The sequence below is a fragment of the Zootoca vivipara genome, chromosome 7, assembly GCF_965207765.1.
Source record: "Zootoca vivipara chromosome 7, rZooViv2.hap1.1, whole genome shotgun sequence".
Classification (NCBI taxonomy): domain Eukaryota; kingdom Metazoa; phylum Chordata; class Lepidosauria; order Squamata; family Lacertidae; genus Zootoca; species Zootoca vivipara.
This window is the reverse complement of record NC_142590.1, coordinates 16842436-16854820: the sequence shown is the minus strand read 5'-3', so window position 1 is coordinate 16854820 and position 12385 is coordinate 16842436. Positions and strand designations below refer to the sequence as shown.

The following is a 12385-nucleotide window of genomic DNA, read 5'->3' as shown; positions in this document are numbered from 1 at the left end:
TTATCTACTTGCACTTTGGTGTGCTTTCGAACTGCTAGGTGGGCAGGAGCTGGGACCAAGCAACGGGAGCTCACCCCGTTGCAGGGATTTGAACCGCCGACCTTCAGATCAGCAAGCCCTAGACTCTGTGGTTTAACCCACAGTGCCTACTGAATAACAAAAATAATACAGATTTGAAAATGTAAGCTGTATTTAAGATGAGGTGTGTACGTATGGGACAGTGCATGCAGAGATGACAGCTTCAGTGAATACGAGTTTGGCGGAAGGAAACATCAGGAAATGCACGTCAGGTAAAGACATCCCTACTTCCTCTCTGGTGTGTACAGCAAAGTGAAAAAGCAACTTGAAACACCGGGGGGGGGGCACAACCACATTGTGTTTTAAGCCCTAATGTAAATAAGGACACTCTCTAACCCCCACTGAGCTTTGGGAAAGAGGAGGAGAAATATTGCTTTCCGGCGGGTGAGCGTTGTCTATTGGTGGCCGCCAGGCACGTGACAATGCAAATCGCCCTTCTCGTCGCCGCACGTCGCGGCACACCAGCACTAGTGTGCAGCGGAACAGTGGTTGAGAAACGCTGCTGTAAGGATTGGCCAAGAAGAGGGCACACCAATGGAGAAAAGCCCCACTAAAGGCCAAATGTCCCCAAAATCATTCTAAAGCCACCGATGTAATGAAATATTGGGAATTGGCAGAGAGAGAGAGAGAGAGAGAGAGAGAGAGAGAGAGAGAGAGAGAGAGAGAGAGAGAGAGAGAGAGGAGAAACTGTTAAAAAGGGTATACTGTATAAAAATTGTGCTGCTGAAAACTCTGCATATCCGTAATCATTACATTTGCTAGTCTGATGCAGTGTTGAACTACCGTAGGACAGGAGGGAGAGACCCTTGTTTCAAATCTCTGTTCAGCCATTAAGCTCCCTTGGGTGACCTTGAGCCAGTCACTGTATCTCTTCTTAACCTACTTGAAAGGTTTGTTGTAAAGTCAAAATTGATGGAGACGAGCCACGTACACTGCCTTGAGCTCCATGGATCAAAGGTGATAAACAAATTGAAGTAATTGGTACCGCATTATATTTGGCAAATACATCTTTGGCTCGTCTGCATTTAGGCAATCTTTTAAATCAAGTGATTAATGATATCAGCAGTCTTAATATTACTAGGTTTTTTTTTTTGCTGAGCATGCTCAGGATTGCAATCCTCTTGCTATTTTAAGAAACTTCTCAATTGAAGGTCCTTAATACATTTAGAAATCTAGCCTGTGCAACGGTTTTTGGCCAAGAAGGGCACAGGAAGGGTGTGAAAGAAGTTTCTCCAGGTCACTGATCCAATAACACAAGCACATATCAACTTTAAAGAAGGCGAGGAGATACGGTATATTGTTTTATGCTCCTTGGCAATCAGGGTGGCTAAAAAGTGATAAAAGGAGTGAACCACATCACATTAATCACTGTAAGAGTGGAAGGGTTGGTGGCAGCAACTATTTTAGAGCAACTTGAGACGTGATCAGGGAAAGGATGAGGTTGTGTAATGTAGAACTTGTCCCTCCTTCCTCCTCTTGTGCTTTGCAGGGTTGCCACTTTTCGGACAGGGCTTTAATAACAGCTCAATGACCAACCTAAATTGGGCATGGGTTGCTTTCACCAATAAGCCTGCCCTCTTATCACCTAAATACATACAATGGAAGTAAGCCCCATTGAACACCGTGGGGCTGGCTTCTGAGTAGACATGATTTGGCTTGCGCTACAGGGTTGCCCACTCTGTACTATTATCTTTAATCTGGAACATTTTCTTAACTGTCCAGGGGATGAAGCCTGGGGGCAAGTTGTTAGGGCAGGGCTGGGCCACCTGTGGCTTTTCAGATGCTGCTGGACTCTCACCTCCCACCATCCCTAGCCAGGAGGCAAGCTGAGGCAACTGCTTCCGGCGGCAGGACCCACAGATCCCAACGTAGATCTTTATTCCCGACCCCTTGTTCTGATGTATAACTTCAATCACCCCTCATTCCCTAGGGTGGAGTCATTTTGTGCTCCCCCCCCCAAAAAAACGTCCTGGAGGCAGGCCCTAACCCCTGGCCATGCTGGCCTGGGGCTGGTGGAAGTTCGCACTGTCTGTAGGGCTACAAGGCAGCCTTGAGGGGGTTGTGGAGCCCCCGCCATTTTGTCGTTCGCCTCAGGCGCCAAAAACGTCTCGGGCTGGCCCGGCCCTGCCCCAACCACTGGCCGCGCTGGCAAATAAGATAGGAATGCTGCCCTGAAAGGGGTTGGCGGACTCGCCTCTGTGGCTTCAGGAAGGGAGGCGGTCTTTTTTTGAACGGCAGGCGGGCGGGCTCAACAAGGCGAGAGCGGCAGGGTGCCGCTGCGTGGCAGCGCCGCCTGCCTGAGGCGAAGACAGCGCGCGCGGGCGGGAGCGTTTCTCTCCCCCCCCCTCCGCCGCCCTCCCCTTTTCTCCCCGCTGTTCCTCCTCTTTCTCCTCGCCGCCTCCTCCTGCGCTTGGTCACAAGGGTCGAAGGAGGAAACGGCGCGGCTGTGGTAATGGAGAAGCCGGCAGGGGGTTAGCCCGCCGGTGAGGTGGGGAGGCTTCTTCTCCCCCTCCCTCCGCCGCCTTGTTTACTTCTCCCTTCCTTCCTTCCTCACTCCCTCCCTCCTCTCGGCTGCTTCCCGCCGCCCCGCTTCATGGCCTTCATGATGATGAAGAAGAAGAAGTTCAAATTCCGCGTGGAGCTGGAGCTGGACGAGCTCTCCTCGGTGCCCTTCGTCAACGGGATCCTCTTCTGCAAGGTGCGGCTGCAGGACGGCGGCAGCTTCAGCGGAGAGTCGTCCAGGTAAAAGGGGAACTAACAGCCTCGGCCGCCGCTGCCACAAACCCTCGTTTTGAGAAGCCCTAACCTGACCGGAGCGGTGGCGAATGGCAGGCAGAGAGATGCCGCCGCTCAGCCGCGTTATAGTGTGGACGCGCCCCAGCACAGAAGCGGGGCTGCTCCGTTTCCCCCGCAGCCGCAATACACCTGTTAAGTCTTCAAAGGCGTCGGAGACACGCTCATTTTGCGCGGGCAGGGAGCGTAGTCGTAAATGCTATAGACGTTTCGGTTTTGATCCTCCTCCTCCTGCAAAACGTGTCCTTTCCCAATCCTTATAGACCCGGTGGGGAATGAACTCGTTTCCTCCTCAAAACCATCTTGAGCTCCCATTCCCACTCCCACCCGCCAAATGCCTATTTTCGGTGCCAGGGCTGAGTTCTCTTGGAACTGCATGATGCACGTGAAGTCAGTGTCTCTGGCCACACCATTGGGTGACCAAAATAATGCATTTGCCCAAAAATGGATGGGATTCCGCGTGAGGCTTCCAGATCAAAAAGGTACTGTTTCCTGGCAGATTTGAGCCCCTCAAACCTATTGTGTTTAATTTTAGCCCATATAGTCCCTCAGTTGAGGGCTGAAATTGGTGAGATTTATGGAGTAGTTTCCAATTCTGTTAAAGGAAATTAGATGCAACGCATTCATATACATATATGTATGTATATATGCGCATGCGTGCATTGCATCTAGCATCTAATTTCCTTTAACGGAATTGGAAACTACTCCATAAATCTCACCAACTTATTGTTTTCCTTCCTATGCGTCCTAGCAGTTCTGTTGCTGATCCAAACAACACAGAACTGGAAACCTCCCCCACAAATGTTGAGACCTAGTGTTGGGGATTGTAATATCCAGTCTCAAAGTATTCGTTCAGTAAACCTATTACAGAACAGCCCTAAAAAGTACAGGACAGTGGAATTTCTGGGAGGGAACTAGAAAGGAGCCAGAAGGTCCAACGCCCAAGACTAGGCTCATACCACAACTATCTCTATTTTATGCCATTTGCAGAGACTAGGAATGATCACTGTGTTGCACGAAGGTGCCAGCAAAGTAGATAGCTCCAGCTGGTGTACATAATTATACAAAGTAATGCAGTACACTACAGAAAAAGATAAAGTAAAAATCTCAGACTTAGTCTAACTGCCATGTAAGCTTGTCTGATCGTTCCTGGGGAAGTGGAGAAAGGTATTATTTCAACCAGTGGAACAGTCACACATTACACAAAATGCTACTAGGATGCTGGCTTGAACCACCTTGAGGCTACTTTTTGTGCCTTTCTTTTGTGTTGGAAGCAATTCTCTACACAGTTCCAGTGATGTTTATATGCAGTTCCTCCCTCTATTTCTGCATTTTGCAATGATATGTTGAAAATTGGCAGACCCACATGGGAGGAGGTTCATGCAGACAGGCTACGTGGTAGCCTAGTTTCCATGATGATCACAGAAGCAATTATCAGTCTTTCAATTTTTGTTTTTTAAAAGTAAATTTTATCACTGTGATTGAATATGAAGAGAAGTATCAAATGTACTGGGTGAAGTTGTCCTAGGTGTAATACAAAAGTCATCCACAGATTTACCCCCAAATGAATATTTAATGAAATCCATAACACCTGTCTCTGGTTGTCACAGTGCCTGAAGCTTCAGAGGAAGGGGAGACTTTTTACAATTCATTAAAATAATAATATCACTACATCTCAGTTGAGAAACCAGTGTTTTGAAACCCTGTGAGGTTCTTCCTTCCAACAGCTGTACTATGAAGATTTCTTGAATTTATATTAAGGTATCTTCTTTTGCTTTCTAACCTCTTAAAGGCAAATCTGTATGCAGTGGTTCTTATAACTTCTAACTTCAGGCCAGCATACAAAGAATTACACAGCTGTTTCTGTGTGCTCAAGGGGATTCAGGGCTTTGTTTCTTAAACAGTGTGCTCAAGTGCAAACACACATGCACATGTAGTCATTTATCAGTGCTTATTATGGCTAACAGCTTTTGAAACTGAGTTCTCCAAAATAGTTCGGGTTACGGCATAGGAATTTGCTGTTCAAAAACAAAAAGGCAAAAATCCCACTGAATGAAACCAAACTCTTTGACTTGCTTGAAATCACTTTTGGTTCATCATGGTCACATTTTTCTCGATCCTGCATAGCATTTCTCCCCACTTTAGTGTGACATTTGTAAATTACAACAAAGAGCCTTCTGAACATTCAGCAATACAAAATTCTATTTATTTCCTGAATCATTCTAGTTGCCATTTTCTACTTTGAAGAGCCTGCTGTTATTCCGCATGTGGAGACAGTTCTAGTTGTGATCTCACCAGGGCATCATATTACAGTTTTGAGGTGTCTCAACTTAAATCATTGTGTTTAAAATTGGAAAAAGAGAGGTTTGTAATTGCATAATACTGAGGGTTGCAGTTTTCCTGTGTTTGACTGAGAGAGCCACTGGATCAGATAATGGCAGGGTTAACTTGGGTACCACAGACTCTCTATAAAGTGTGAAAGGGTGATCTAAAGTGAAGCATGGATTACCAAGTGGTTGTAGCTTCTGTGTGTTGCCCAGAAGTATATGTATGTGGACCTTGACTATCAAGGCCTGTAGCCCTTTCCATCAGAGCTTATCATAATTAGAACCTTGCAATATCAATAATTTTGCATGTGAATTTGCTTCTTTTCTTCTTTCCTCCCCATCCCATTTTCCTTTTATGTTGTGCATACTGTATTTACATTGTAAGCCTCAGAGGAGCAACTGTGTTGTTTTTATTGATCCGTAAGACATTCTGCAAGCCTTTCTGAATGAAGAGTGGGGTATAAATGTTTTGAATAAATACTGTCACATCCAGTTTTACACAGTATTAACTTGATGATGTGATCATATATCATGATAAGCCAGGGTTTCTAGCTTATCACAGTATGCTCCTACTTCACTCCTCCTCTGTTAAAAGCAGGAGAAACTCTTGTTATATCTCAACCCAGGATCTTGTTGTTCCCAAAAAAGCCAGGTTCAACAATCCAGTAAAAATGCATGGTTTAAGTTTGGCTAGCAAGCTTTATGAGAGTTTTATAGTTTGTCCTGTTTGCACCAGGAAAGAAGTGGGAACAATCAGACAGACAGCATGCTGCTTGTGCACAATAAAGTTAAACCATGATACCTGTGTCATGATAATCAAAACGACGCCTTATGACATGCAAACACAGACAATTACTTTGTGTGTGTGTGTGTGTGTGTGTGTGTGTGTGTGTGTTATATCACAACAATGTGCCAAATCTGAAGTTTTCATGGAGGTGACAGCTATAAACAGCACAAACATGCAGTTACATGGTTTTACAATGATTATTTCCAAGAATTGGAATATTCACTAATGAGTGAATGTGCTTGAATTTGTTAAATATGAGCTAGCTATTCTTAGGCTATTACCATTACAAGTATTTTTTTTAAAGAATCTTTGGCATTTTTATTGTGGTCTAGTGTGCTGCATTTTGAAATTGGACTTAAGAAACCCAGTTTCAAAATTAATGTTTAGCAGTGTAGAATTGTAACACACATCTCTCTTCTATTTGCAAAATGGTCTCATTTGTCCTCTCTTACTGAGTTTTTATGAGGTGGCATACTTTGTGACAAACATGCTATTTAATTTAGTATCAATAACCAGAATTCTGGTAATTCTTACAAGCTTGGGATTTTATATACTATAGTAAGGTAAGGTAAAGGTAAAGGACAGTTAATATAGTATAACAACCTGGAAGACATTTAATATTGAAACTGAAATTTTAAATTGCGTTAGAGTAGCTGTGAAAACCTGTGCTAGAAACATTCAGCTGTGTAAAAATTATAAACCATTAAATTTTGGGTCTCTTCTGTGTCTGAAAAGTATAATTTTATATATTTCTTTTAATAATGTGCACCTGATGTTTCTTTGTGGTGCCCTGTGAGGAAAGGGATGGTTTAAGAGAGAGTGCCCAAGTTTGTTCAATGTGCTGTACGTCTCACTATGGATTTATTCATCTAAAACCAAAGTTTTCTTTTGTATCACAGACTGATCTTAGAAGTTTCCATGATATGTTTCACCACCCTTCTTTTCTTGTTTATTGGAATGCTGTTGCTCTGTCTAGCAGTATAGTTCCTTGCAATATTAAGGCATGTGTGTGTGTGTGTGTGTGTGTGTCTGTTATTAGTTTCTGAGAACAATGAGTTTAATGTGGAAGAAGGCAGTTGCCATTGGGCTGCATGCACACTGTGGGTTGTATTCAACATAGCACTAAGCACAAGGATTTCTTCTTGCGTAACAATGCTTTCTTCTCTCCTCCCTCATGTACCCCCTAAATCTGTTATGAGTGTTCCCCAGTGCTCCAGAGCAGATTTGTTGACTGGAGGGGGTGATTTTTCTGCCCTTCATAGATTTCAGGCATTTGACATTCAAAGATGTTGGCCTTATGCCATTACCTGGTTGCCTTTCTCCATACAAATTGACATTGCTAGTGGGAAAAAGTAATGTTGGAAGCTGTCAGCCCGTAGTATTCTGCAGTGCCATCATAATATTAAATTTTATGATTTGGCCACAGCGTAGCAGTACATGTTTCCTGGCAAACTAAATCTTAAACAAAATCATAGCACTATGTTGTGTGTTACCGGTAATTAATTGGATTCAAACTCTTCCCAGCTAATTTCAAATGTGCTATGTAGCTATAAATTAAATTGTACATGGCAGGATTGGACAAATCCATTATTTTGCCATTGTTACAGTGTAGTCAGTGGGGGAGTTCCTGCTAAGTTCAATGCTACTTACTCCCCAGTAAATGTCTTCTAATTGTGAGTATAAGTTTAAGAGGTAGTCTGTAATGAGAGTTTGTGAGAAGAAATGAGAAGTAAACATTACCTTTTTCCCAGATGTAATGCTAAGGACCAAGTTGAGAAAATGAATCTGTAACATTTGTGCTGTATGGCTTTGGCTGCAAAGTGTATGCAGTGTTGCAGCCCTAATCTCAGGGTGTATTAAGGTGAACCTGAAATCCCTGCTATCTCAAAATAGTTCTCTGTGTGTATGTGCACACATTTAATCCCCCTTAATTTTGGAGGGATGGACATTCATGCAGTTCTTCTCTTTTCTGTGTATATAGAAGTATTTAGAAATACCTAATCACTCTGTGCCCATATTCTTTTTTGGCGAAGCATTCTCCCCCAACCCCCAACACTATGTACATGAGATGCAGCATACTTTATAAATATAGTTCCATTTAGAACCACAACACATTTTTTATTGTAAAAGTATGAAGTTTCATGCTATTTCCTGTGTTAGAGGCACATTTTACTGGCAAATGACTTTGATTCGTTTAGTGCAGCAGAGGAAATCCAGCTGTGGGGACTTGGCAGAATTCCCCCTGACCATATGCATCGAAACTTCGGCCTCAGTTCTTTTTGCAAGATACTGGTGGATTAATGAAGCAGAATGAGATGCTGAGTGCCAGTATACAAAAATTATGTAGCAGTTTCAGTGCTGGCGGGATATAAATGCTAAAACGAGTTTGTAAATCCCTAATATCAAATAATGTTTATGTGCTGAACTTCCTTTTTAGTAGAACTTCCTTTAGTATGACCTGTACTGAGAGATAAGCTCCAGACATTGACACTGGGTTCTTGTTTATAACAATTATTTGCTTTTAATTCTGTAGGTGTGAAAATACATTTGGCATTCCGCTCTGTAATGAAATTGGCTCATTTTCAATCTCCAGTTCTATACATTTAAAGTCTTTCCTTCTATACAGGCAGCAATTGTTTTATGTGCATCCGATATATGCGCGACCGCACACTTCACGCCGAACCAGAAGTGACCTAAAAATGTCACAAAAAGGGGGCGGAACAGGGTAGTGCAGCCTTACATGGGCCCCGTCAACGCGGGGGAGGGGGGAGGGATCTGGTCTCTGCATGTATTTTAACAGTCCTCTGAATGAGTTACTTCATCAATAACAAATGACCATTTTTCACACACTACTGACTGAAGCACTTAGAATTCCCTTAGTTAAAAGGCAGCTGCCTTTGCAATCTCCCACATTGAGCTGAATCAGTTGGACAGCCTTTCTATTAATTTACTTTTTCATTACCTCAGCCAAGAAGGTTTATATGATGACTATTTCTAATTGTCTTTTCCTCTAGTTGACCACAAGTGTTGTTGGGACACTGTATATTCTAGCTTAATGTGTTATTTGATGTATTTACTTACTTTTCTGCTTCTTACATTTGTGAGAAATACATGGATCACTGCATATTGTGTATGGTAGAAAATAGTGTGTCAGTGGACTGGGTTGCCTGTGACAGAATCATGTTTTTGTTTTGCATTCCTAGTCACAGGAATAAAATAAAAAGCCACAGGCCCCATCTGCAGACTTGCAGTCTAAGAATAAAATTAAGACACATTAGGCAGGGAGGAAAAATAAAGGGGAATTTGAAATCAATCAAGGTGAACAGATGTGCTTTAAGGAGGCACTTGAAAGTTGGTGCAGAGGAAGAAAATATATTGGCAGATGGAATGATATTCCTGAGATAGGAAGCTGCATGGAGATAAAGAAAATAATATTAGGCTAAACAAGAAGTTTGGTACCAGTGGAGAAGGGTTTAGGGAAGCATATGTAGAAAGAGGGCTCTATAATTTGCAGAATCAAATGTAGATGGTTAAAGAAGAGAGCTTACTTCAGTGAAATACAGGAAATATTGCATTACAGCAATCCCAGACTAATAAGATAAAGTATGAGGCTTAGTCATGCTGGCCACACGACCTGGAAGCTGTACGCCGGCTCCCTTGGCCAATAAAGCGAGATGAGCGCAGCAACCCCAGAGTCGGTCACAACTGGACCTAATGGTCAGGGGTCCCTTTACCTATGAGGCCATTTTACCTGTATTTCTCTTCTGATTTTTGTTTTATGATGTACAGTTCCAGTGGAAATCTGATATGAGTAAGAGCAGTATAAGAATATAAGGTAGTAAACCAGATTGTGTTCAGTGGGACTTGCTTGAGCGAATGGTGCACAGCATATGTACAGGGGTTTTTTTATATATAAAAGGGAAAAAACTGTTGTTAAACATAGTGGACGTTCTTTCCAAGTAAATATGCATAGGAACAGAACTGGAAATAAACTGCAACCAAGTAAACAAGATACCGGTAACCCCACAGTTCTAAACTAGCACAAATAATGAAGCTGACAGAGTCTCAATCAAATATAAAATCCAATAGTAGGAAAGCCACACTGTTTGTAAAACAAAACAGAAGGTTTCAGCCATTCCAGCAAGGGTACTAAAAGCTCAATCAGTGCAGAACTGAGCATATGCAAACTTAACTACTGTATTTCTTCTTCACTGCCTGAATTTCAACTGAGAACAAGCTATAAACTTTACACTACAAAGGACAGCCTCTGGAATAGGCCTGTTTGCCTTGGGCAGTTTATATTTACACCAGGTGACTAGGCAAATTGTGATTTGCAAATTTAGGAAGTTGGCAGCACTGTTTGCTTCTACTGTTTTGTTTATTTAAGGAAGCCTTATCCTGATGTCTTAGAATATTTCTAGCAAAATGTTTGAACTTTCATGTGCCATAAATCGGAATCTCAGTGTAAACATTTGTGTGGAATCTGCATTAATTAAAAGTTCATTATAAAGTTATCCTCCCCCATTTTCTAAACTTAAATTCTGGAGCCTAGCTTAAATTTTTAAAAAGTTTACAGAAAAGGTGAATGTATCAAATAACTAAAGTCCAGCCTATGCCAACCCACTGCCCAAACCATCAGCTACATACAGTTGCCCATTAGGGGGATGATAAGCTTCCTGATTTTATAGCCTGCCACATGATTGCAAAAATAGGAATGGCCAATTGCCTGGGAAATCACAGCAATATATAGCCAATGGGTAGCCTTTGCAAGAGCCCATAACTTCACCAGCCATTGGCAAGCACGTATTTTACCAGGTGAGAGCTTAGAAACAGGGAAAGTTCCTGCTTTTCTCCTATGCCTGGAGACTAGTGAAGGCTCCTTGCATGTAGACTGAACCTTGGAGATTTGAAAAGCTACAATACGTTTTACTGGTTTGGCACTGGGCTCTGAATGCTTCCAAAAGTCAATGTGACATTGGAGACAATGTTCTGTCTCTCCATCTTGGGAGGAAGGATACAACCACTGTTGTGTTGTCTCCTCCTCCTCCTCCTCCTCCTCCTCCTCCTCCTCCTCCTTCTAATATATTTGAAAGAAGAGGGAAGCCTGCCTTTGTAAAGTTCCTCCAAACTCCAAAATTGCATGAGGAACTGCTGGGAGGAAGGGAAATCCTGGTAGGTATGCCCTAAAGGGCTTTTTAAAAAAATGCAGTTGGGCTTTTTAAAAAAACAACACTACTCATAGTACATGTCAAAATTACTCCCTAAGGCTCATATGAAGTTGACTCACAGTGGAACATATTCATCAACTTGTTCTGCAACACAGTTGCCAAGTAGGCTGTCATCTCTGTTCACTTTCCATGGTAACCAATCAATGTGTGAAACATTTTTGGGTGGGGTGGGGGAGATTTTTAGAAAATGCTACAATGTTAAACTTCTGACTACAGTGGACCCTCGAGTTACGTTCCTCTCTGGATATGTAATCTTCGGGTTGTGAAAGCAGCAAACCCGGAAGATTTTTCCAGGTTTCGCCGCATGCGCAGAAGCATGCTGCGCGCATGTGCAGAAGCGCTTTATCGCACCATGCGCAGAAGTGGCGCCTCTGGTTACAGATTTTTCGGGGTGCGCACGGACCCCCAGAATGAATTAAATCCGTATCCAGAGGGTTCACTGTACTTAGTTGCATGCAGTGTTCTATTTGCTAACTTTCTCTGAATGCTTTTCAGCTGTAGGTAAATAAATATTAAATTGTTTGTGAAATTATTGTAGTACCACATTTGTTTTTATTTAAGAATTTATAGACAGATTTTCAGTTGGGACAAATTCTCAAAGCAGTGAAACAAACAACTCGGTTTGTATTTGGTGACCTTTTTTCTGTCTCAGGAAGACAGAATGTAGACTGGGATTTCATTACCAGAATGCAATACAGTGGTACCTCGGTTTATGAACACAATTGGTTCCGGAAGTCTGTTCATAAACTGAAGCGTTCATAAACTGAAGCGAACTTTCCCATTGAAAGTAATGGAAAGTGGATTAATCCGTTCCAGACGGTCCGCGGAGAAACCGTTCATAAACTGAAGCAAACTTTTCCATTGAAAGTAATGGAAAGTGGATTAATCCGTTCCAGACGGGTCCGCGAAGTACTTAAACTGAAGCGTTCAAAAACTGAAACATGGGTGTAATTGGTTCCGGAAATCTGTTCATAAACTGAAGCGTTCATAAACTGAAGCGAACTTTCCCATTAAAAGTAATGGAAAGTGAATTAATCCGTTCCAGATGGGTCCGCGGCGTTCATAAACCGAAAATTCATAAACCGAGGTGTTCATAAACCGAGGTTCCACTGTATGTTTAAGTGCCTTGGTTAAATACATAGTCTTACAGCTATTAAAGCTTGCCTTGAAAG

The 12385-nt window shown here is 42.5% G+C and overlaps 1 protein-coding gene across 2 annotated transcripts in view; it reads left to right on the top strand.

Moving 5' to 3' along the window:
* Positions 1-2494: 2494 nt before the first annotated feature.
* The window catches only part of EEIG2 (EEIG family member 2), a 31149-nt gene continuing 21258 nt past the window's right edge, over positions 2495-12385 (top strand). For both annotated transcript variants that reach the window (XM_035122169.3, XM_035122171.3), the window contains exon 1: positions 2495-2820. In XM_035122169.3, the coding sequence (XP_034978060.1) occupies positions 2672-2820 (149 nt within the window). In that variant the 5' untranslated portion in view covers positions 2495-2671. The remainder of the gene's footprint in view (positions 2821-12385) is intronic.